Source organism: Odocoileus virginianus, chromosome 9 (genome assembly GCF_023699985.2).
Source record: "Odocoileus virginianus isolate 20LAN1187 ecotype Illinois chromosome 9, Ovbor_1.2, whole genome shotgun sequence".
Taxonomy (NCBI): Eukaryota; Metazoa; Chordata; class Mammalia; order Artiodactyla; family Cervidae; genus Odocoileus; species Odocoileus virginianus.
The window spans coordinates 33,473,356-33,498,450 of record NC_069682.1 but is presented as its reverse complement, the minus strand read 5'-3'; the positions used below and the strand labels follow the sequence as shown (position 1 = coordinate 33,498,450).

Sequence of the window (25,095 nt, the reverse complement as noted above, 5' to 3'; positions counted from 1 at the left end):
AGAAGTAAATAAATGTAAAACAAAATCTTGTATTTTTCCTACTCTTAACTGATCTGACAACTCTTTGTTCAAATAATAACAGCAATGCACTGGGTGATGATAGTATATGCATAAGTGACATGAATGATAGCAATGCTATAAAGGACGTAGAAAAAGTAATTAAGAATATTCTTTATAAGATACCTGCAACTACCTGTGACAAGGTACAGTGTTACTTCAGAGTAGACCTAGATGAGTTGTCAATGTATGTAGCAAACTAAATGGCAAGCACTAAAAAAACTTTGATACGTTAGGAAGGAATCAATGGAATCATATAAAATGTTCACCTAAAAAGAGAGTAGGAAGAGAGAGGGCGATAAAAATTAAAAAAAGAACAAGTGCTAGGAACAGAAATCAGCGGCAGACATGGCAAATATAACCAGTTATATCAACAAACACTCTAAATATGAATGGTCTAAATATACCAATTGAAAGACAAAGACTATGAGAGTAGATTGAAAAAGGAAGAAACTATTGTCTATAATAACCCAGCTCTCCTGGGTGTGACAAATATATCTATAAATATAGATTGATTAAAAGAAATAAATGGAGAAAGATAGACCACGCTAACAGTAACCAAAAGAAAGCTGAAGTACCCACATCAGTTTCAGACAAACTGGACAGCAGAACAAGGAAAACTGTAAGGGATAAAGGAGGGTATTATGTGGTGAAAAGAGTCAACCCTCTGAAAAAAACATAATAATCCTTAATGTGTATGCATCTAATAAGACAGTGTCAAAACACATGACACAAAACTAGTAAGATTGCAAGGAGAAATGAAGAAAGCCACTTTTGTACTAGAAAACTTCAACACTCTTTTCTCAGTGATTGACAGATCCAGCAGGCAGAAACTCAGCATTTAGCATCATCAACCAACTCAATCAAATACTTCATCCAACAACAGGAGAATACACATTCTTCTCAAGCTCACACAGAACAAGACAGACCACATTCTGAACCATAATACACCTTAACAAAATGGAAACCATATAGCATAAGCTCTCAGGTCACATGGAGTTAAAATAGAAATCAATACCAGAAAGACAGCAGTAAAATCTCCACATGTTTGGGAACTAACCAACAATTCTAAAGTACACATGGGCCAAGGGAGAAGTTTCAAGATAAATTTTTTAAACATTTTGCAATAAATGAAAATATGGTTTAACAAAATTTGTGGGATGATGCAAAAGTAGTGGTTAGAGGGAAAGCATGGCATTGAAGGTTAAAAAAAAAAAAAACTAACTAAAATCAATTTTCTAAGCTTCTACCTTAGGAAACTAGAGGAAAAAGAGCAAGGAGAAGAAAAAAGAAAGAATAAAATACAAGCAAAAAGCAACAGAATTGAAACAGGAAACAGGAAAGCAGGAAAAAAAAGAAAAATCAATGAAACCAAAATCTGGTTCTTTGAAAAGATTAACTGATGAACCTATAGCCAGGCTAACAAAGAAGAAAATAAGGCACAAACTCCTAATAATATAAAAAAGTGAAAGAGTAATCCTTATGGATCCCACGGACATTAAAAAGATAATAAAAGATTATAAACAATTCCATGCCCTCAAATTTGATAACTTACATGATTCCACCAATTCCTTGAAAGATACAAATGACAAAAACTCTCACAAAAAAATTAAACAGAGATCTAAATAGGCTTATATCTACTAAAGAAATCAATAGTTAACAACCTTCTCAAAAGCTAGCACTAGGTCCAGATGGTTTCAATGGTGAATTTATGGGAAAAATCCTACCAATATTCCACAAACTCTTCCAGAAAAAAATAGAAGCAGAGAGTGCACTTCCTAACTATATGCCAAGCATTACCCTACTACCAAAACCAGATAAAGACATTACAAGAAAGGAAAACTACAGACTAGTATCTCTTATGAACAGAGATGTAAAAATCCTCAACCAAACATTAGCAAATCAAATCCAACCAAGTATAACATGAACTACATACCAAAATCAAGTGGGATTTTTCCCAGGAATGCAAAGTCTGGTTCAATATTCAGAAGGAATAAAGTAATCCATCATAGCAACAGGATAAAGAAAAGTCTATATGATCAAAATAGTAGATGTGAAAGAATCATTTGAAAAAAAAAAAAATCCAACATCCATTTATGATAAAAAAAAAAAACACCCAACAACCTCGGAATAGAGATTTCTTCAACATGCAGTTTTAGCTCAAAATACCAGTTCCTCCTCCAGCCCCTCTCTGAGGCCAGCATTGAGGGATGCCACTTCTGCATATCAAGAAGAGCTGAGACCCTGGGCCATCGTCAATGTTGTAACTGCTCATCACCAAGTCTACTGGCCCTCTAGGGGGTTGAAGACCCTATAAAACAAGGGACTAAACCTGCTCTATTGGAAAGCTTATCCCTGGTATCCTACATAGTCTCTGGCACACAGTGAGACCTCAACAAAGATAGCAGAACAAAACAGTCAAGCACCAGAAGTTAAAACTGTGTAACTAAATGTTACCAGGGTCTGGTCGAGTTTTATCACGACTCCTTTAAGACTGAAATCACACAAATACACACAACAATGCAATCATAACAGGAAATTTTCCTTGGAAATAACAGTTGTGTTCTGTTGAAATACTTCAGAATCTCCAAAAGAATAAAATTCAGATTGCTACCTTTTTTTTCTCCTGCCCCATACAAATATGCAACTATGTGAAAAGGCAGGGGGAAAAAACATAGGCAGCTATTTAAAAGGTACTAAAATTTTTATATTCTTATCCTAGAAATCCAACACAATTGTGAAATAAGAACAAAATTTTCTTGAAGAAAGAGAACTACCAACCTTCTTTAAAATTAATAGTTAAATAAGTCTTTAAGCCACATCTTGTTGGCTTAAAATGAACTTAATCCAGATTATAAAAATACACACAATGTAACTGAATAAAATAAAATTTAAAGTAAGTAAAGGAGTTTCAAAAGGAAAAAAACACCAGGATAGGAGATAAGATTTGGAAGAGATTCGAGCACAAACGACATGTTTCATGGGTCTATAAATGTGCAGAAACATGGATCCAAAATGTGGCTCTGTGCATACATCACCTTCACTAGATAATGTGGAAACTGATGTCCTTGTCTGGTGTCACATTAGATGGGATATTTCTATTCTTATATATAATATTTCCAAGGTCTTCAACAGGTACCATCTTTCTTCTTTATTTATTTTTTATTTTTTGGCCACACCACGCAGTATGTTGGATCTTAGGTCCCTGACCAGGGATTGAACCCGTGCCCCCAGCATTGAAAGCACAGAGTCTAAACTATTGGACTGCCAGGGAAGTCCCAATATCAACTCTCTTCTGATTTAACCTAAACCCTTTTTTTTGGAATCTCATATTCATTATTATTCAACTTCTCTATTTAGAAATTTTTCTTTTAAAAAAGCCTTCAGTTATAGTACAGGATCATCATGGTTCTTTTCCAATGACAGCTCACAACCTACAGTATTCCCCTCAGAGTGGAGCTCAAAATCTTAAGGCGGCATGCCATACCTGCTGCAGACCCCAGCACCAAACCTGCCTCTTCTTAAGTCTATTTTACATCAGATCAGCAAGTTGTCTGTATTTAAAACTGCGAGGCAATTTAGCAATCACTTTCTTTTTTTACCCAAAAGATAAGAACTGTGAGGACTGAGGGCTAGAATAAAATCAAGTTTTCCGTTCACCCAGCTCTAAATCATGTACCAACAGCGTCAACTGCAGGCAAAAGAGCATAACATCAAAGCACACAAAATGAATCTTTGCAAACAAATTCCTTTTGCTCTACCGAGATTTATGTACAGAAGCCGGAGCCTTCTCTCCTTCACCCTGCAGTAGAGGCTCCTGGAAGACGGGTAAGGAGATTGTTCCAGCTGTTTCAACTACACTCCTGATCCCATGAGATCTGCCTTCTGGAGGCGTCCTAGGTTTTCCTACTTGAAAACTAACATAATGGGTCAGTCAAAGGACACCTTGAGCCTATGCAGGAGAAAAGGTGGGGCGAGCGTCTAGTAAGAAACTGAGAACATACAAGAATTACATAATAAAACTAATTTTTAAAATACATTTTACAGCAATTACTGAAAAACATTTGGAATAGAGCACATACTATGCTATTTAAAATACTAGCAACATCCATTTATTTGCTACACTGTTTTTATAAACCAGATATTAGTAACAGTATGCTTCCTAGCCTCTTAATTATGGACACATACTTTGAATAACAACTTGTGCTGAAAACTCAACAGCTAGTGTAACTAAGAATTTTTTATGCTTTAGTTTTATTCTTTTAATATTAAAAATAACAACCATCTCTGCCAATTCTTTTTGGTCCTTCACATGCTATGATAATTAAAGTTCTTCTTAATAATTTATTCACCTAACCTATATAACTACCAAAAGAACTAAGATCTTCACTATTTTATTTGAAACTCTGTCAACAAACAACCTTGTCAAACAGATACAGACTCATAGACTTCGAGAACAAAGTTACGGTTGCAGGGGGCAGGAGGAGGATAAGGGAAAGAGATAGTTAAGGAGTTTGGGATGGACATGTACACACTGCTATATTTTAAATGGATAATCAACAAGGTCCTACTGTGTAGCACAGGGAACTCTGTCAATATTATATGGCAGCCTGGCTGGAGGGGAGTTTGGGGGAGAATGGATACATGCATATATATGGCTGAGTCCCTTTGCTGTCCACCTGAAATTTCACTATCAAAACATTGCTAATCACCTATTCTCCAACACAAACTAAAAAGTTTAATTAAAAAAATCTTGTCAATAGGTAACATATTTCCATTTTAATAGGTAAGGAAACTGAGATAGTAGCCACAGTATAAATAAATAAACATACACATCCATTGTTTGGGGGGTATATTTGTTTACTGATTAAGAAGTGATGGTGCCATTTGAAATGTATTTTATTCCTTCTATCAAGAGATCAAATCAGTCTAAACAATCCATAACTATCCAACTTTCAAACATTTAATACAGGAGTATTTTCATGATTGCTTCACCAAGTCATAAACTTCATCAATTATTAGCCCAAGACCATTTCTAATACACCCCAAGAGAGCAACTAAACTACCTAAAATTATTTAGAATACAAAGATATCTTGGCAATAATACAAAAACTAAAAAAAAAAAAAAAAAATTAAAAAAAAACCAACACACACAATAAAGCACTCTTCAAATGTAAAGCTAGGGAAATGCCACAGATCAGCATTTTAATTTCTTGAGAATTGCTACTGCCTACAGCACACAAAGTTCAGTAAATTTGACAAAAAAAAAAAAAAACATGCAGTAAGAATTGTCCTGTCCTGTGAAACAATGGTGCTTCGTTTCCAAATACTATACATCAGTCAAAAAGCCTCTTATCACAACAGACAACCATAACAGATGGAGCTGAATTAAGTATAGGATCAGATACTGTTGAAGCATAAGTTTCTATCTCCTGCAGACTCTGTAAGACTTTAAATTCCTTTCAGCTTGAGTTAAATGGGAGAAAATGCAATTCATATTTCCAGAAGCAAGAGTGGCATATTTTCCAGTAAGTTCCTTGTTCTCGTTTTACTATTTTAAGACTTCTGATCACTCCCAGCACTGCTGTGTGGCAAGATCTGATTTCTGGTGGTTGATCATTTCCAGGGTATGACGCTTGGCGAAACCGGTCTCCAAACACTGTTTTTTATTCCTATTTAGCGTCAGTGTATTTATACACAAAATACCATGTCAGTGGCGCTGGGCCAAGAAGAGAAACAGCTTGCTAGAATTTCATTTGACTTTGTTAGAGGAAATTATTTTAAATTAATGTGGCTACTGAACAGCTGCCATCCTTAACCTCAGAAAATATATTCCTTCTAATTTTTGCTGCGAACATTTATTTATTTAAGTTAAACTCCAGCTCATGAATGTTGACCATGAGGAGTCTAAACCTTCTTGCGACTATTTCGCATTCTTTTTCTAAACAAGGGCAGGCGCAGGCTTGCTCCATTAGTATGCACAGCCAGGTCGCCACCATTAAGTGAAATCATCTATGTATTTTTGGTAGAATCTTTTTTAACAACTTCCATGCCTGTCAGTGAAATGGAACTAGGCTGTTTTGTTTTTGGAGGGCAATAATTTGATCTCTGGTTTACTGGATGGCGCTCAAAATATTTTTCCATATGTTTTTCAGCAAAGAAAAATCTGACATCAGCATGGTTTACCTTGACTAGTGAATGCAGGCTTTTTTCACCAAACACATCCCAGAGGAAGGTCAGGTCTTCCTGGCTGTCCACATGTGGCTGCAGCTGGGCTGGCAGAGCCACCAACAGCTCATACAGACCTATAAAACGAAAATAAAACACAAAGTGTAATCTCAGAGTGATCTCATTAATTTCGCTTAAGGTGTGTGTAATTGACGGCTGGAACATGTCGTTTTTACTGGATCTGTATTCTGAGCCATCAAGCAAAACTCTTCTCCAAAGAAACAAAGGAAGCTTTTGGATTTTTAAATTCTAAAGATGTATATATAGAAGGCCTGTTTTTACCTTCTGCGGGGGTCAACATTTTACAGTCCTCCAAGTTTACATAACCCGAAACAAAAAAATATGTACAAGCTTTCAAAAAAAAAAAAGAAGAAAACGCATACATTCCTTCCCTTAATCGTTATTACATTTCCCTCGATGTTAGCCAAAGAGTGAAGTGAGTCATGAATAGGAAAAACTTCTTTAGAAGAGCAGAAAATTGATAGCGTGGTCCATTAAAAAGGTTTTGTGGTTTCCAAACAGTTCCTAATAATATATAGCTTCAAAAACATTTGCATTATCGAATGTCCAAAGTCAAGTTCTAAAAAGTAAGCCAGAAGAAACTGTACTTGGTGTGGCATTCTTTGTAGTCACCCTCCTTTTAACAACAAACTCTGCAGCACTTCGCCTAAATGCAACTCTGATTTGAGGGTATGTGATGCCCTTGGGAATAGTCAAGGCAACAGATGCAGGTCACGCATGTTCTTGCTGGAAGCTCCCTCGAGCAGACAGTAGCACAGTGTCCCAGGCGCGGACTGTGCAGACCATCCATCGCATTCAGGGGCCGGCAGACTCCTGTCCAAGAAATGTTGCAAGAGTGCTTGCCCGGACTCTTCAGGGAGGTGACCTGGCAGAAGTCAGTATCAACTCAGAGCACATGTTTCATTTTCCAGCAGGATTACATGAGGTAAAAAGGACAAAATTCCTTTTATTTCTGTCTGCTGTCTACAAAAACACCAAGACCTCCTGGGATTTACTAGCGCATGGGACTGCTATTATTTCTGGTCTGAATAAGTGCTGCTGTTCATCAGAGAGACAGCTTTACAAGATATTCCACTAGCAAAGACTTGTAAATTATGGCCTTCTGATCAGTGTAGCTGTTATCTTCCTAAAGCGTTATAATATTCTGATAACGTGATTAACTCACAACCAAATGCATTCGGTACCACTTTGGAAGTGAGAAGTGTAACTTGAGATTCGATTAAATTAAAACATTCCTGGGGCTGTATTTGGCCACAAAGATCTAAAATACTCTAGGGAAAAGTAAATAAATAAAACCTTCTCCCAATTACATTCTTAAGTATTGGTGGTTTATATTTGTTCCCATAAAAACCTGGCACCCTTCCTAAACTAGCACTTATTTACAATTCAGTAAAAATATTTTTTAAGGTATCTCAACCTAAGTCGATGTACAGGTCTCACCTTATACAAATACACACACACACACACACACACACACACACACACACACACCCCCCAAGATCAGCGGTTAAGGTCAGAGGTTCAAACTATGAAATTATGTAAAAGAAGGTAGAATTTCACTATTCTATTACCGATTTCAGGAGTAGTAAAAATGATTACCTATTCCTTAGTAATATGATTAGAGCTGAATGATACAAATTCAACTGTGATATAATTTATATGGTACAGTTCTTGGGGGGATTAAATGAGTTCATACACTTTAACAGTCCTGGCACGTGGTAAATACTTGATGTTTCATATGTAATGCAAGTTTCAGCCATTGTATTACTGATTACGACTGTTATCCATCATTATTACTAAAAAAGCATAAATCTGGATCGAACAGTCCTAGATGCAAACCCCAGGTCTCCACTTTAAGCATTTCACATAACTTATATGAGCCTTGTTTCCCTCACGTGTTGAAAAAGAAATGATAATCTACACATGTGGTAAAACTGCATAGAATTAAATAAATACACACGCATATAAGCACATGTAAAACCAGGGAAATCTGACAAAGGTCAGCTACTGGTGTGGATGATGTTCTCCCAGCTGTGACACACTACCACAGTCAGGAATGACATTACCACAGCGGAACCAGTGAAAGTACACAGGATTTCTTTGTGTTAGTTCCTGCAACTTGTGACTCTATAATTATCTCAAAATAAAGCTGAAACAAAAGAAAAAATGTGGTAAATACAGTTGCTGTAAGGATTCAGCGAACAATTCACAATTCGCAGGCACTGATTAAAAATAACACTATCCATCTTTCCTCAGTTTGTCTCCTAACAAGGAACATCTCAGTGAAACGCTTCTAAGTAGACTCCCAGCTTAGCGATAGGTGCCAACTGGACATAACACCATACTCAGAAATGAAACCACTCTGGGCTTCTATATATGGAAGTTGTTCACCTCACCTGCATACTCCTTAGCTTTTTGTGGGAATAATCCATGTCAGGCTCAATTTTTAAAATAATAATAACTTCTCTGCTCGTCAAAGCAGAGGAGCCTCTGTGCCTCTCTAGCTCTATGCAATCCTAACTGGCATGGTCCACTAGAGTTCAACAACACTCACTTCTCTTCACCTCCCCTATCTTCTGCGCTGTGCTGAGTCACTCAGCCATGTCTGACTCCTTGCAACCCTATGGACTGTAGCCCAACAGGCACCTCTGTCCATGGGGATTCTCCAGGCAAGAACACTAGAGTGGGTTGCTATGCCCTCCTCCAGGGGATCTTCCCAACCCAGGGATCGAACCAGGGTCTCCTGCATTGCAGATGGATTCTTTACCAGCTGAGCTACCACGGAAGCCCCTGGTACCCATACCCTGTACCACAGACCAAAGCCAGAGAGACAGGACCATGCCAGTCAGAAATTCAAAAGATGGTAAAAAGAGCTGCTAGGTGCAAAGAACATTGCCAGCTGCATGCAGTGTCGATGCGGGCAACAAGGACGAGCACTTCCACTCAAATCAGTGACCCAGCCCCAGCAGACACCTCAAGTCCATGTCTAAAACTGGGCCTGTGTCCTTACATGTGCTTTAAAGGAGTCCTATACTCAGTTCCTTGAGTCCCAATCAAGAAGAATACCATGAAATACAAATTGTTTTGGTCCTTGAAATTCAGAGAGCCAGAACAAGAGTTGAGAAAGCAATGTGTGTCTTTAAAACTTTTTCCTAAATCCACCTGTTCCCTGAACAAGCACTGGGGCCATGAAAGTCAACCCATGATCCTCTGAGTCATCCAAGTTCATTTCCATAAACATCTAGGCACCCGTGAACCCAGAGCATCCCAGCTCTGAAGGTCAAGACAAATTGGACGTGATTTCTGTCCACAGGCGTCTACAACAAAGTTATGTGCAGGACCAGGTTAGACCGCGGGGCAGAGGCAGGGGAAGTGGTCAGTTCCCCCATGGGGAGGAAGACAACATCAAGAAACCTTTTGGCAGGAAGAACACCTGAGTTGGGGCCATGAAGGCTCCATTCCCAAGAATCAGCATGTTATGAGCTCTCAGAGTCAGAGCCCCGGGCACAGAACTAAGTACATAATGTAATGCTATTTCTCCCCAGAGGTCTCACAATCTTGGATGACACAGAATACAGTCCATATATGAGCAAACATCTTTCAATCCTAAATATAATGATCTCCTATTTGCCCAAGTTAAGGTCTGAAACATTTTTTCTCCTAAGCAAAATAAATAAATGTTCAGGCAGCTGATGACACAAACAAATGTCAATGATGTTACTAAGATGTTCATGATTGCCTCTAACATTTAAATTGCAATTTAGTTAGAAACACTTACTATGAATTACCTATGAAGTAAAATATATTAATGTAGATAGTGTTTTTGCCCCATTTGCACATTTCACACCACCATTTGAATTCTTCAGAGTGAGATTCTTCCTCATCACAAGTGCCACCACTTGAGAATTAGAATAGATTGTTTTCACTTCCAGGTCATCTGACATGCAGCACTGTTTTGAATATATGAGATGCCATCACTGAGAATCTGGGTAAAGCTGATTGGGTTTTCATCAACAAACCTACTTACCTACTCTTTAAAATTCTACCAATTGCAAATGTGAGGTTTTTAACCCTTCTCCAAGGAATAATTAAATCTAATCTAAACCTTGTCTCCTTAAAAAAAAAAAAAAAATTCTGTCAAAGGAACTCTCGATAATTCCTAAAATTATGAATTTCGTTATATGTGAATACTTTCACTTTCCCCATTCCACACACTTTTGTGCACGTGAATAAAGAGAAAAAGTTCTCTGTAAGAGATTTTGTACAGACCTGACTATAAGCCAGCTCTCTCTTCTCTAAGAGATCATTTTATGGAGGGAAAAAACTCACCTTGTATTTGGGCATATACAAGACACTGTCCAGGATATCTGTGAAGGGTTTCAATAAACTTATTTCACAAAAATGTTCCAACAGAAAAAAGATACTTTAAAATTAGTGCATTTTATATGCTGAGAAAAAGGAATCAATAAGAGCAAAACTAAAATAGGTTGAGGGTCACCTGATTAATATATGTATAATAATTATTACAGCAATTTTAAGCAGAGAGCCATCAGTGGGGTCAGAATGAAGCCAGCAGACCATGCGCTGGGACCTGAAAGGAAGAAAAGCCCAGGAGGGTGAGTCTAACTGAGGGGGTAAGGAAGGTCTTCACAGTAATAGGAGCCAATTGCAGAGAGACACAAAGATGCTTCTAAGATCTCTGAGTTGGTACTGAAGCCTGCTATCTATGAACTCAGTAGTAACCTCTTCTCCCCTTTCCAGAAGAAGGGGAGATGACAAATGCTGGCCATCTGATGTCATGAAGAATAACATCCTACGGAGAATGCTTTCCGTACAGTATAAACTGCCCATTCCACCAGGCAGTTCATAAGCCAGCACACATGTGGACCACCACGTTACTGACTAAGGTACCTGATTGGAGCTACATGTGCTGACTTCTCTGAGCTTTGCTGCACTGCAGGGTGAAATACTTGTTATTTTCTTTAAAGATGAATTAAAAAAAAAAAAAACTGTCATCCCTTGGTATCCAGGGGACCCACAGAAGATCAAGCACCACAGCTGCCCTTTACATCTGCCATCCACAAGAGCAGATTCAACCTCATGCTGACTGCACAGTACTGTATTTCTTGAAAAACTTTGCAAATAAGTGGACCTGCACGGTTCAGGTCCATGTTGTTCAAGGGTCAACTGTACAAGCTTGTTCTCTCTCAATTATCTATGCTCAGAGTATGATCTTGACGCTTTCTGAAGCCTGGTAAAACAAATGACAGAGGGTCAGCAGTAGTGTTTTTGTGGCCCCATGGACTGTAGCCCGTTGTGCTCCTCTGCCCATCGAATTTTCCAGGCAACAATACTGCAGTGGGTGTCATTTCCTACTCCAGGGCATCTTCCCAACCCAGAGATCAAACCCATGTCACTTCCATTTTCTGCATCAGCAGGCAGATTCTTTGCCACTAGCACCATCTGGAAAGGCCCACTATTTTACATACAGATATAAAAACTTTGGATTCTTAACCACTGGTTTCTCAGGTGGCACAGTGGTAAAGAATCTGCCTGCCAATGCAGGAGACACAAGAGACATGAGTCCGATCCCTGGGTCAGGAAGATGCCCCAGAGGAGCAAATGGCAATCCACTCCAGCATTGTTGATTGGAAAACACCATGGATAGAGGGGCCTGGTAGGTTACAGTCCATGGAGTCGCAAAGAGTTGGATAGAACTGAGCACTCATGCATAAATACTTTGGTGATTTATCAACTTCAAGTGAGTTGTCTTTCAATTTTTTTTTTTGCAATATTTAGAAAAGAGTAGTACTGTAAAGCTTCTATCAGGATCTTGTATGTAAGTCAGAAGCAGAAGATTTGATCAAGGATTGTGGAAGGCAGATAAAACTGACCCAATCATGCTGAATAAACAATTCACTGGAAGTCATAATACATTACCCAGAAGAAAATTATAAAGTGTCATCCTTACATTAAAATTTCATTACTTTGTAAGGTTTACCAATTACTAAAATATATGAGAGTAATTCTAACTGTGCATAAAGTTTGCTATAATCATAGTCAGACCCCGAGTGATTCTCACCCTGCCTAAAACTGTGCTATGCTGTGCTTGGCCATGTCTGACTCTTTGCAACCCCGTGGACCATAGCCCACCAGGCTCCTCCGTTCACGGGGATTCTCCAGGCAAGAATACTGGAGTGGGTTGCCATGCCCTCCTCCAGAGGATCTTCCCACGCAGGGATTGAACCCAGGTCTCCTACATTGCAGGCCAATTCTTTACCAGCTGAGCCACCTGGGAAGCCCACCTAATAAAATTAGCTGCTAAAAATTACATCTATTTCTTTTGTCTCCCCCCTCCTTAATCTATCCTTCCTACCACCAATCCCTAAAGCTTCCCAAAATAATACTTAGTAAAAAGTATTACCAGAAGCAGTTCCTAGTGGTATTAACCATACCTAATACGGTGGTATGAGCTATGGCAAAGTGCTTTACAGGTCACCTCACTTAATGCTCTCCATCAGCAGGTCCTATTCCTGTCTCCATTTTAGAGGAGGACGTACACTTAGCCAGTAAGTGGCAGTCAGGACTTAAACTATGTCTCCCAGAATAACCCATCACGTAAACCTTCTACTCAAAAACCTTCAAGAGATCCCTCAAAAGAAAAGTTAACTGTCTAACTGGACACCCAAATTACAAATGGATCAAATATTTCAAATATAAGCTAGAGGACAATCTCAAAGAGTATTTTTATCATCTTGGAGTTAAATGTTTGTCTTAGAAAATAAAGAACCTAGAAATCACAAAAAAATTACAGTAGAATTTGTGACAAAATTTTCATGCATCAAAAAAACCAAGGAAGGTTACAGAGAAACGGCCAAAAATTATCTCCAACAAGCAGGTGATTGATATTAAGAATAATAAAAGGTGAGTAAAAGAGAAAGTAAAAGAAAAAATGGGCAACAGCACATGAACAGTCAAATGGTGGCAGAAGAAATAGATGCCCCCCCCCAAAATCAGCATATAAAGTAATGTTCAATCTAAGAAATAATATAAAATGATTCTTATAAGTCAAAGCAGGATTTCACTGGTAGTCCATTGGTTAAGAATCCACCTGCCAACGCAGGGGACACGGGTTCAATCCCTGGTCTGGGAGGTCTCCACATGTCGTGGAGTAACTAAGCCAATGTCTCAACTACTGAAGCTTGTGTACCTAAAGCCTGCGCTCTGCAATGAGAGAAGCCACGTGCAGGGAGAAGCCCCCACTCGCTGCAACTAGAGAAAAGCCTACACGCAGAAACCAAGACCCAGTACAGCCAATGAACAAATGTTTTTAAGTTAAAGCATATCATTTTTCTTTTATCAATTTAGGAGATAATTAAGTTCACAAATAACCATTCTTAGGGCATGAGAGTGGCTTCCCTGGGGGCTCAGACAGTCAAGAATCCACCTGCAATGCTGCAGACCTGGATTCCATCCCTGGATTGGGAAGATCTCCTGGAGGAGGGCATGGCAACCCACTCCAGTGTTCTTGCCTGGAGAATCCCATGAAGAGAGGTACCTAGTGGACTACGGTCCATGGGGTCAGAGAGTCGGACACGACTGAGTGACTAAGAACAGGGCATGAGCAGACGCCCAGCAGTCACTTGGTGGGATGTACACTCATTCATTCAATCAGCATCCACTGACCACTGTATATTCTCTGTACTAGATGCTATTCAAGGTGTCTGGGTAGACCAGCAAAGAGCCCTAGATAACATTTTGTGTGTGTGACAGTCACTCAGTTGTGTCCAACTCTTTGTGACCCCATGAACTGTAGCACCCCAGGCTCCTCTGTCCATGGAATTCTCCAGGCAAGGATACTGGAGAGGGTTGCCATTTCCCACTCCAGGAGAACTTCCCAACCCAGGGATTGAACTGGCATCTCTTGAGTCTCCTGCACTGACAGGCGGATTCTTGACCACTGCACCACCTGGGAAGCCCAGATAACATTCTAGGGGGAAGACAAATAATAAGCAAAAGTAAATTATACAGTATGTAAGAAGGGGACAGATATTGATAGAAAGAGAGAAACCTGAGCTGCATACGCAGATTCAGGGCCGGGCCACTGGCACAGACGGCGACGAAGGAGGTGGCCAGGGAACACCCTCTGGTGGTCGGAGACAGGAAGATGACAGAGTTGGTGGGCATCTAAGGGACAAGCACTCAGGGAGAGGGACCAGACGACACAGAAAACCCAGCCTCTAAGCTTGGAGCATCTGAGGAGAGCAAGGCGCCCAGTGTGACAGGCAGAGGGAGAGAAGGGGGAAGGAGCTGATGTCAGAGAGGAAGCAGAACCAGGTCACGTAGGGCCTTGTAGGACAGACACTGCAAAGAACTTAACTTTTACTTCATAGAGACACTGCCATTGCCGGGTTTTTGAGCAAAGGAGTAACATGATTTGAGTGACATTTTAAGAGCACTGCTCCAGCTGCTGCATTGAGAAGAGGGGGCAGGGGAGCGAGCACAGAGGCCGAGAACGAGTCAGAGGTCAGAGAGCGGCCCAGACGAAAGCGGACCGGCACCCAGGCAGCAGCCAGAAGGAGGTACAAGGAGCATTGAGATTCTGGACAGATTCTGAGGGAAGAGCCAACGGTGAATTTCTGTCTCACTGAAGGCGGGTCATGAGGAGAAAAAAAGAAACAAACGGGATCGCCAACACTGAAGCGGCTGCCAAGGGAGATGAGCAGCTCAGTTTCAGACCCAGTGAGCTGAAGACGTGGACTGGACGTCCTGGGGGAGACGCAGTGGGCGGCTGCAGGGAGAGGCCCGAGCTGAAGACATACACGCAGGAGCCCTGGGCAGGGGGTTGGTATTTAAACTCCAGGGCCTGGATGAGACCCCGAGGGTGTGAGTTGGACACAGAAGAACGAGGAGCCAAGGACTGAGCCCCGGGGTCTCCACTGCCTGACCTCAGAGCTTCACAGACAGGTTTAAGAGAACGCACTTGACATGAGGAGGAGGAACACAGACATGTGCTGTTCTGGTGGCCCCGTGTGGGGGGAAGGGTGACCGACCCGAGGCAGGAGAGGCCACAGTCAGGGCGGGAGAACAAGGCCCGAGAACTGCCCATGAGGTCCAGCCACATGGGCTGGCAATGACTGAGGAGCATTAACAATAACAGGTGACATAGTGCAAAGAGCGAATACGAGCTACTCTTAGGAGGAGGGCTGGTACAAAAGAGAATCAGTGTCTGCTAAGGGTGGGGAGATAAAGAAGATTTTTTAAGATGAAAAAAAAAAAATAGACCATATGTGCACTAAGGGCTTTGATCTACTACAAGGGAAATGCTGATGACAGGGACACTGCTGGTGGCCCCTCTCAAGAGGTGAGAGGAGCAGGGTCAGTGCACATGTGGGCAGGGTACCCAGGGCTCCCAGGAGGGGGGCAGATATTGGGGCAGGGTGGAGTGGGCGGGGGGGGGGGGGGGGGTGGACCTGGAATGACTCCCTCAGGATGGATCGTGGCAGTCTTTTCAGTAAACTATGAAACACAGATGCCCATGGGGAGTGAGGACACAGAATCAAAAGTCTGCACGAGAAAGAACAGGTTGGAAAGAGTCACCTCGGAGAATGGAAAGATGAATAAAGCAGGGAAATCATAAATTGGTAGTTCACTGGCAATATGAGGATTTTAAGCCTACGTGCATTCCCTCTGATCCGGCTCGTTCATTCCCTCATTCATCCCACTTCCAGGGAGCCTAAATCTATATCCAACTCTACCAGCATTTAATCCAGGAAGAGAAACTAAAAGGAACAGGAAATAATTACTTTCATTTTACTATATGTGTGTATATTTCATATTTGCTGTGCATATATGTATACACACATTTTTGCATTGTTTGATTTTTTGACAAAATAGACATTATTTTTACAATTTTAAAAGTTTCATGCCTCACCCCCCAATTCTGTTCCAGCCACAGTGGACAGGCTACTGGCTATCCCCTGAAAGTGTAACTGTTTCCAGACATCTTACACCAACTCACTAAATAATTAACTTCCTGGAGATTGCGACTGCTGTCATAGTCCCCTCCCGCAGGACCCGAGATTATCTGGAAGACAAAACAAGCATGGTAACTGTCTGACCTCAGAATTTCAGGAACAGGCTTAACATAACAAATGGACAACGTCTTGAATGTGTGAAGGGAGCTGCAAACTCCTAAATCCCTCTGTATTTCAGAATTCCTCCAGGTCCTTTCCAGCCTTCATTCTGCAAATACGGAGTGCTCACCATGGACCAGAGTGTTTAGGGTTGGGGATACAGGGGGAGGGAGAGAAAGGGAAGAAAAGACAGTCAAGCCGCAGTGGGCATCAAACATTGTGAATACACACGTGAAGCTGTTACTGTGAATTGCTACAAGGGAGGGGTTGCAGACCACGACAGTGTAAGAGTGGGATGTGAACAAGCTCAGGAAACGAAGCTTGTGCTGAGATGGTCAAAGAATAGACATCAACTGGGGATGATGAAGTAGGAGGCAGAAAAACCCTATAGGGAAAAGAAAAGCACAAAGGCCCTGGGGTAGATGCTTAGACTCTGCAGCCAAGTAACATAAATACAAGTCCCAACACTGCAGCTGTTAATTGGTTCACATCTCTGTGCATCCAGTTTTTAAACTGTAAAGGTACAGTTATACTAGACTGACTAGGGTCATAATAATGATTAAATGAGCTATTCGTAAAGCTCAGAATGATGCCTCATTTCACTGTATAGCCTCATAAGCATGTTTAAAATAAGTTCCAAATTAAATGTTAAAATGTATGTATATGCCAAGGCATCACAGAGACAGAGGAGAAAATGTGAGTTTATACTGCTGGATAGCTTTCCACAACAGGCAATAAAGACAGGCAGTGATGGACCCCACATACTGGGTGAAGTGTGAACTAGAGAGAAGAGAAATGAAAAAAGAGATCCGATCTCCGACTTGGGTCACTCTAGACACTTATACCGTAAGGAAAGTGAAGAAGAAAAATGCCAAACAGTCCCAGCTTTAAAACAGCTTAAAACTTTCACAATAAGCATCATGCAACAATCACTTGCAAGAAGTGGCAATAACTATAATTTTGATTATATCAATGTCATGTAATCATTGACAAAGTTCTCATGACAATGGCTTATGTATGTATGTCAACTTACAGGCTTAATTCAAAATCCAGATTGAAGCTCCTGGGAGCCCATCATTCATCATTCACCCTAAACAGGCTGAATAATTGGACTCATCTTAACACGCTTCATGTGATTACAGAAGAATACTAATAATCCCTTCACTGAGATAATTATATATACTCCTTGCTTTGTCCACCCTGCCAAGGTCAGACATAACAAGCAAACATTCTGGAGATGAAGAGCCGCACCATGCCGGAGCAGCCTCACAAAAATAAATGACTCAGAGCAGACCTGACAACAGATGTTCATTCAAATTATTCAGTCACTCTGGATCTTGGGGTTGTTGCCTCTTGAGAGGACAGTGGAAAATGGCTCATCAGATACTGGATCAGCTTTGTCATAAAATCACTCATATCTTCCTCCTCTTGGCGAAACTAAGCCTCAGGGAACCCGGCTGCATGCAGAGATAGAGGCAAAACCAGCCAGCAGCATAATCCATCTCAAGAGGTAGTAGTTGGTCTTTTTTTAAAAAAACAGATCTTGTCTTTGAGCCCTTTAACAATGGGTCTCTCAGCAATTTTCCCATGAGTTCTTGATATAATTAACATTTTCATAAAAAAAAAGCCAAGAATATAGCAGAAACTAATACAACATTATGAAGCAATTATACTCCAATCAAAAAAAAAGAAAAAAAAAGCCAAGAATTCCTCTTTTAGGATTCCTGTTTACAGTTTAAGTGCTGAAACAACTCATTCCAAAATGACACAGTTCTATCAAAATACAAAAGATTCTGGAATTTGAAACTTAACACAGACATCCTTCACACAGAGTACAGCATCTTCAGAAGTCAAAAAAACTGCATCAGTCGAGAACTTATACAAAAAAGTCACAGAGACTTCACCATTTGGTACAAACCACTTCACAAAACTGATCTTTCTTGTGAAAATTTTCTTCTCAATCATTAAAATAGGGTGGTGGATGGGGAACAGGAATAGTGGATAAAAAAAGAAATCAGGCAACATGTTTATTTCCTGCACAGATGAGAAAAAGGCCTAACGCTTTGTAACAGAGGAAAGTGACCAGAGTTATCACGTTTGTTAACCAACAGAGAAGTGTCTTTTATCAAGGAGACTGTGAAGTGTTAGATGCACCATCTGGACCACATCAAAAGTAATCCAAGGGCAAAGCAAAAAACAGAAGCCCCTAACCTACCCTAGTGCGGGGGGTTCAGAAAGTCTGAAGAGAAGAGGGCAAAGGGCAGGGGGCTATGATTTTACTACTCATTAGAGGGAAGATGGTTCATGGCTGCTGTTGCAGACTTGACGTCTGAATGAAAATAACAAATCCTACCCCACCTTCAAGTCCCTCGGGGGCCAGATCAAAGTGATGAGTAGATAACCATTCAAAGCAGCAACAAGGACTAACTTCACAGCAGTGGTGACGGGATGTCCACAATCTGATGGCAAAGTGGCCGCAGGTCCCCTGAGGCAGTGATGGAGCGGGAGCATTGCCAGGCAGCAGGAGGGGTGGGCAGAATATCGAGCATCGTGATTTAGTGGAGGAAGAAGGAATCTTCAGAGTCAAGTACAGATAGGACACTAAGACTATTATTTACCCACCCAGAAACCCATGCTCCCAGACACTTGAGTAACAGAACGGTGTGTCGCAGCAAGGACCCCAGCAACCTCGTGTTCCATCTAAGCTGATGATGGACAGCAGGTGAGGCAGATGCCCACAGACTAAACACCGCTAAACTGCAAAGCAGAAGAATATCTTATCTAAGTGAACAAACTACTGAGCTGTATACCTACAGTAGGTATCCACAATGCATGAAGACACTAGTAAGATCTAATAGGAAGCAGTCCAATCAAAGATGCTGGCTGGCTCAGGTCTTAGGCAATGACACCTAACTGCCCTGCTGTAACAACCAAGCCCAGCTTCAGCAATGCTACATCCAAACACAAGGACAATAAAGTATCAAGACTCAGGAGAGTCTCATTCAGAGTCATAAACTTCCTAAACAGGGTAAAAGGTTTTACTGACTTTAAACATATACTTACATACATACACATACACACACACACACACACCAATTTAAAAAAGAAAACAGAAGGACAAATTTCTACCAACTTAAACTTATTGTAAACGCCCAGCATGATCCAGGGCTAATCAGAAACTTGACTCCCAATTTGAGAAAGGTTTTCACCAAAACTTAACAGAGAATTTCGCACATTCCTTCCTTCCCTCTCCAGAGCAAACATTTTAAGAATTACATCTATGTCATAATATAGGTAGAAAGTATCACAATACATATTGTAGATATTCTGAAAATTGAAGAAAATAGATGACAAAGTATAGATCATAGATTTACCTATATAAACCAGAAAGAAATCTTTGTTTAAGACAGTTTATTTTCTATTGCTTTTTCAAAACTATATTTGGACAAATATAAGTGAATAATTAATGTAAATATAAAAATAAATTAATAACATAAATTAAATCAATGGAAATTAATGACAAGATGTGACACTAATTCTCAAAATAACATCTCAAAAATACAGAATACATGAAGAAGTGAAAATATTTCCCCAGTTCCAGAAAAGTGCCTCTGTAAAAATATAATATTCTGTACAGGACAGTAGTTCCTAAGAGAATAAATGGCTCAGAATTTGATGACAGTCTTCCCGCCGTGAACAATTCGCTCTTCTCACAGATTCCAGATGCTCAAGATTCCTGCCATCAGGATGGAAAAATTTACTGTGAGTCTAGAGAAATTTAAAACCACCATTCTTGTCATTTCCCTCATAGCTTCATTATTAGAACAAGTCTGGGGAAGCTATTAACCTACGTTAAATGATAAAAAAGATGTTCTCTGTGTCCAATCATATTAGATGCCATACACAACCAAAATATTTAGAAATCATATAGAAAAAGACTTGGGGAAGAGAAAGATAGAGATTCAATTTTTTTCCCTTCATTTTAATATTTGCATTCTGTACAGAATAGCCAGGCATAGAACTAAAACGTTTTACTATAACCATGGGCTAATAAACACTAAAGAACATATATCGACGCCCAGAACAACACTATAAAACTTTATTATATTAATAAAATGGGATACACCAAGCTTTAAATTTTCCACTTTGTCAAAGGTAAAATAATCAGCACTGTTCGGTGCCATTCATAACAGGCCTCAATTTTTCTCATTTAAACTAGGTTTTATTTCCAAAAGTACCTATACTACTAAAATATTTTAATTCAACCCTGAACAGAGGCATTCTCTTTTTCACACACTCTCTGCCTCTCAACTGCAAATAATTTATTAAAGCATTCAGCAGGCTGGGTTTTTAACTATGCAAAGTATTAATACTTTAAATAATTATAAAGTGGCAGATTGCTTAGTAACAGCTTATAGGATTACAAGCCTACCTCAGAGACACTATACTTCGATTCCAGACCACCATAAGACAGCAAATATCGCTATTAAGTGAGTCACACAGATTTTTTGGTTTCACAGTGCATATAAGAATTATGATTCACTATACTGTGGGACACGACTGAGCGACTGAACTGAAGTGAACTGATACTGTGGCCTATTAAGTGTACAACAGCATTATGTCCAAAAGCCCAATGTGCATGCCTTAATTGACAAATACTTTATTGTTAAAAAATGCTAACCATCATCTGACAATGCAAGGTTGCCACAAACCTTTAATTTGTAAAATCAGTATCTAAGAAGTGCAATAAAACAAGGTATCCTGTACCAGAAAGTCTATCAATCAGGGTGAATTAGCAGAGGTAAGTGCACACACTTGTACATAACTTCCATTTTTACACACCGTCTCTAAGATCGGGTCGAGTCCAATTTGTAACTAACTATGCACTGGCAGCCCATGGTCTTGTACCAGTTCCTCCACCCTGGCCAATGTGACAGAACTTTGATTCCAAAAAATGAAGATGAAGCCACAGCAAAAGGAAAATTATTTGTAAAACTCTTATAAAGTACAGCCTAAAGCTGTTTTCTAGAAAACTGGATGCATTTATACTGTATTTAACCAGTTACAGGGCCTCCTGGCCTAGAACTGTTGGCCATAAAAGCTAAAGCACTGTATTGTAGTTAATAGTACAATAGGATTTATTTCCATTTATTTCACTATTTGTAATATATTTAAAATTTAGCAATAACATGTAGTGAGATCAAGTCAAACAGCATATCTGGATTTTAACTTACACTGCAGGACAGCAACCTAATCTTAACTCTAATCTTACTCCTGTAGCTTCAGTGTATTAAAAGGTAAATAATGAACAGACCAGAAGGTACCAGCGTTCATCAGGAAAAGAAACGAGTAAGCAGAAGGTTGTTCACTGATTGCACAGAAAGAAAGGTAAGCATTTCTCCCAGGACAACTGCAAGAATCGCAGAGATAAAGAAAGAGCTCAGCACCTAACTTACACCTCCCTGTCTACAGTGGAATGAAAGAAAGAAATACGTTGGGTACATGAGACAAGTGCTCGGGCCTGGTGCACTGGGAAGACCCAGAGGGATCGGGTGGAGAGGGAGGTGGGAGGGGGGACTGGGATGGGGAGTACATGTAAATCCATGGCTAATTCATATCAATGTATAACAAAAACTACTGTAATGATGTAAAGTAATTAGCCTCCAACTAATAAAAATTTAAAAAAAAAAAAAAAAAGAAAGAAAGAAATACACCTGGACCACCCCTAATAGCTAAACAGGTAACTGCCACCAACCTTTTTATCATTTCCTCTCGGCAGTTTGTTAGCTGAATTAATAAGCAATTAAGTGAAAGGAAAGCCCCAAACCGAGTTCAAGAGACAGAATCATCTTCAATGGCTTTCTTTTCAAGGATTCTTCTGCAAAACCCTTCACACCATCCCCAAGAACAATCTGCTTCACAATCATGTAATAGCTGTACTTCAAAAAAAACCTAGGTTAGCAAAAACATTTAAAAACTCTCTTTCCATGGGGAAAAGATGTGGTAGGTTAGACAGTTTCTAAATGAGGACAAAGCACTTCCAAAAATGAATTTTAGTAGTAAATGGAATGATCTATAGTGTAACTACATTTTATTTTAAGCTGAAAATAAACTGGTGGTTTGAAACTGATAACCACTGACCTAAACGCTTCCCACCCTTCCAGTCTACACAAATTTCTTTAAACTGGTTGAAATTTCATCTGCAACAGAAATCATATTCTCCAGGGGTAAACCCCACCCTCAAAACTCCAAGAGGGGCCAGTTAAAGCTGCTGAAATGTAAGAGAACATCCGGAAAGAGACCTAGTGCACATAAAGAATTGAGTATAAGATAAAGATAGCCTTGCAAACCAGGTGAGTAGTGAGAAATCATTCTGAGTGCTACATCACTGAATTACCTTTCCAGGAAAAAAATGAAATCAAATACTACACTAGATCCCTATATAATGAAGGCAATCCTAAATAACATCTTTGCATTCAAACTATGTCATAAAAAGTCAGTCTAAGAAATATCGGCTATCACAAAAATCCTTTCACGATATTTACAAGAGTGGTTTTTCCACCACAGTCCTCACTTGTCAAAAAGCAGCTAAATATATAGCCTTGAACTAGTCTATCCTGTATCTTAAAACATGTTCACCTATACTTATTGAACAGTATTTATAATTTTAGGAGGTTCAAGTATACTATATCAGAAAGAGAAGTTTAACATATAATGTGAGTTTGGGCAAAAAAAATGTTTTTAAAATTGTACTGATTTCAATAGCCTTATAATTACTGTTCAATCACATCTTAACAGCATAAAACCATCTTCCTGGTTTTGTTACCAAGGTGGTTGTCCCAGAATCATACTCCTGCTCCTCCTAGAAGGGACACCAATTGCTCTTATCTAAGCTTCAGGAGGAAGCCGTAAACAGAAAAACAAGAACTGGTTGGAACCAGCTAAACCCAAAATGGTGGAAGATTTGCCTTCCAGTGACCTCGGGCCTCATGCCACAGTTACTATAATGCTTTAGCTAAATGAGACACCCATCAGCCCAGACAGTTGACAGGTGCCATGACAATAACCAGAAAAGCCAGTACAAGCATTGAAAAGAGTCCAAACCACACCCTGTTCTCGAGTAATTCATGAATATTCCTCCCTCTCTTCCCAAGTCCCTCCCTTTTACCTCGAGCCCCTGCCCCCATATATGTGGTGTCTTAATTTCATTTGGCTTGAGAAACTGATATTCAAACTAGGTTCCCATTTCTCCATCCTTTGACCGTTTAATAGCTTTCTTAGCAGTATCAGCTTTGGTATCAGTATTGGTTTCATTATTGGCTGCACGAATCCAATCAGGAAAAGAGCTCCCCTGGCTAGGACAGGGGGTTAACCAATTTGGTGACAGTTTGGTTTTGTAACTGCTCACTGTGTGTCCCTCAAGTTTTCTTCTAAAAGGAAAAACCAGTCACATCTCTTGCATGCCAAGTTCCCAGGGAAATATAAACCCACCAAATAAAGTTCCAACTGCCAAAGAGAAAAGAATATTTTATAATGAACCATTTCATGCAACAGGGATTTAAAATCTACCAAGGTCACTCAAACTGCCAATAACCCCCTTTTAAAACTAAACCCTAAGATTATATTAAGAGTATCTTTTTAGGCAAAATTTCTTTTGTGATAAGGGAAAATATTGCAAAACAAAGCCTAGTGATTTGGCTAATTTTAGTTAGCACATATTTGTTATCATTGTTTAGGTGCTAAGCAGTATCTGACTCTTTTGTGACCCATGGATTGTAGCCCACCAGGTTCCTTGGTCTGTGGGATTCTCCAGGCAAGAATACTGGAGTGGGTTGCCATTTCCTTCTCCAGGGGATCTTCCTGATCCAGGGATCGAACCCATGTCTCCTGCACAGGCAGGTGGATTCTTTACCACTGAGCCACCAGGGAAGCCCTAGCACATACAAGCCATACACACAAGTATATACGAAATTTGGGCTGTAAAAAGAGACTCGTGATATAACTATTCTCATCTATTTCAAAGAAAGAACACTAAAAAAAATGCCCCCTTTAATTTAAATGTCACTTTGCACAGTATGCTCTACCAATCAAGAGATTGCTGGGGGAGCAAGGAAGGCACTTTTCCAAGTTTGGAACTGGGTTTAAAGTCTCTCTCGAAATAATACAAGAGAGCAGATTAATCCTATTTATTATTATTACTGAAATAAAATTGATACAACATATGTAACACAGCATTAGTTTTAGGTGTACAGCATAATGAAAGAGCAGATCAATTCTTTCTTAAGGTGCCTCCTGCTGAACATTACAGGGTCCAATGGTCCCTTAGTCTGCAGGCACTTTTTCCCACTGGGAATTTAGCACTGTCCAAGGGAAAAAAAAAAATCAAAATTTTGTTGACCCATCTTCAAATTTTCAACAAAGTGATGCTTTTTTTTGCAGAAATTTAGTGCTACCGTTGTTACAAAAGCCATTCAGGTGATGCAGAGGTTATGCCGGTCAGAACTCGTTCCTTCTCATCAACTTTCATGGTATCTCCTTATCGCTACTTGTGTTTGAAAAATTAACACTTTACACAACGACAAGTCAGATGTTCAGACTCACTCACAGAAGCATAAAACAGTGATGGAAAATCGTAATACAAACATAGAGGTTC

At 39.8% G+C, this 25,095-nt stretch overlaps 1 protein-coding gene across 1 annotated transcript in view; it reads right to left on the bottom strand.

The window, feature by feature from the left end:
• Nucleotides 1-25,095, bottom strand: part of MPP7 (MAGUK p55 scaffold protein 7) — a 216,549-nt gene that overhangs the window by 119,254 nt on the left and 72,200 nt on the right. The window contains exon 3 of the mRNA XM_070472173.1: nucleotides 6,244-6,362. Within this exon, the coding sequence (XP_070328274.1) occupies nucleotides 6,244-6,362 (119 nt within the window). The remainder of the gene's footprint in view (nucleotides 1-6,243; nucleotides 6,363-25,095) is intronic.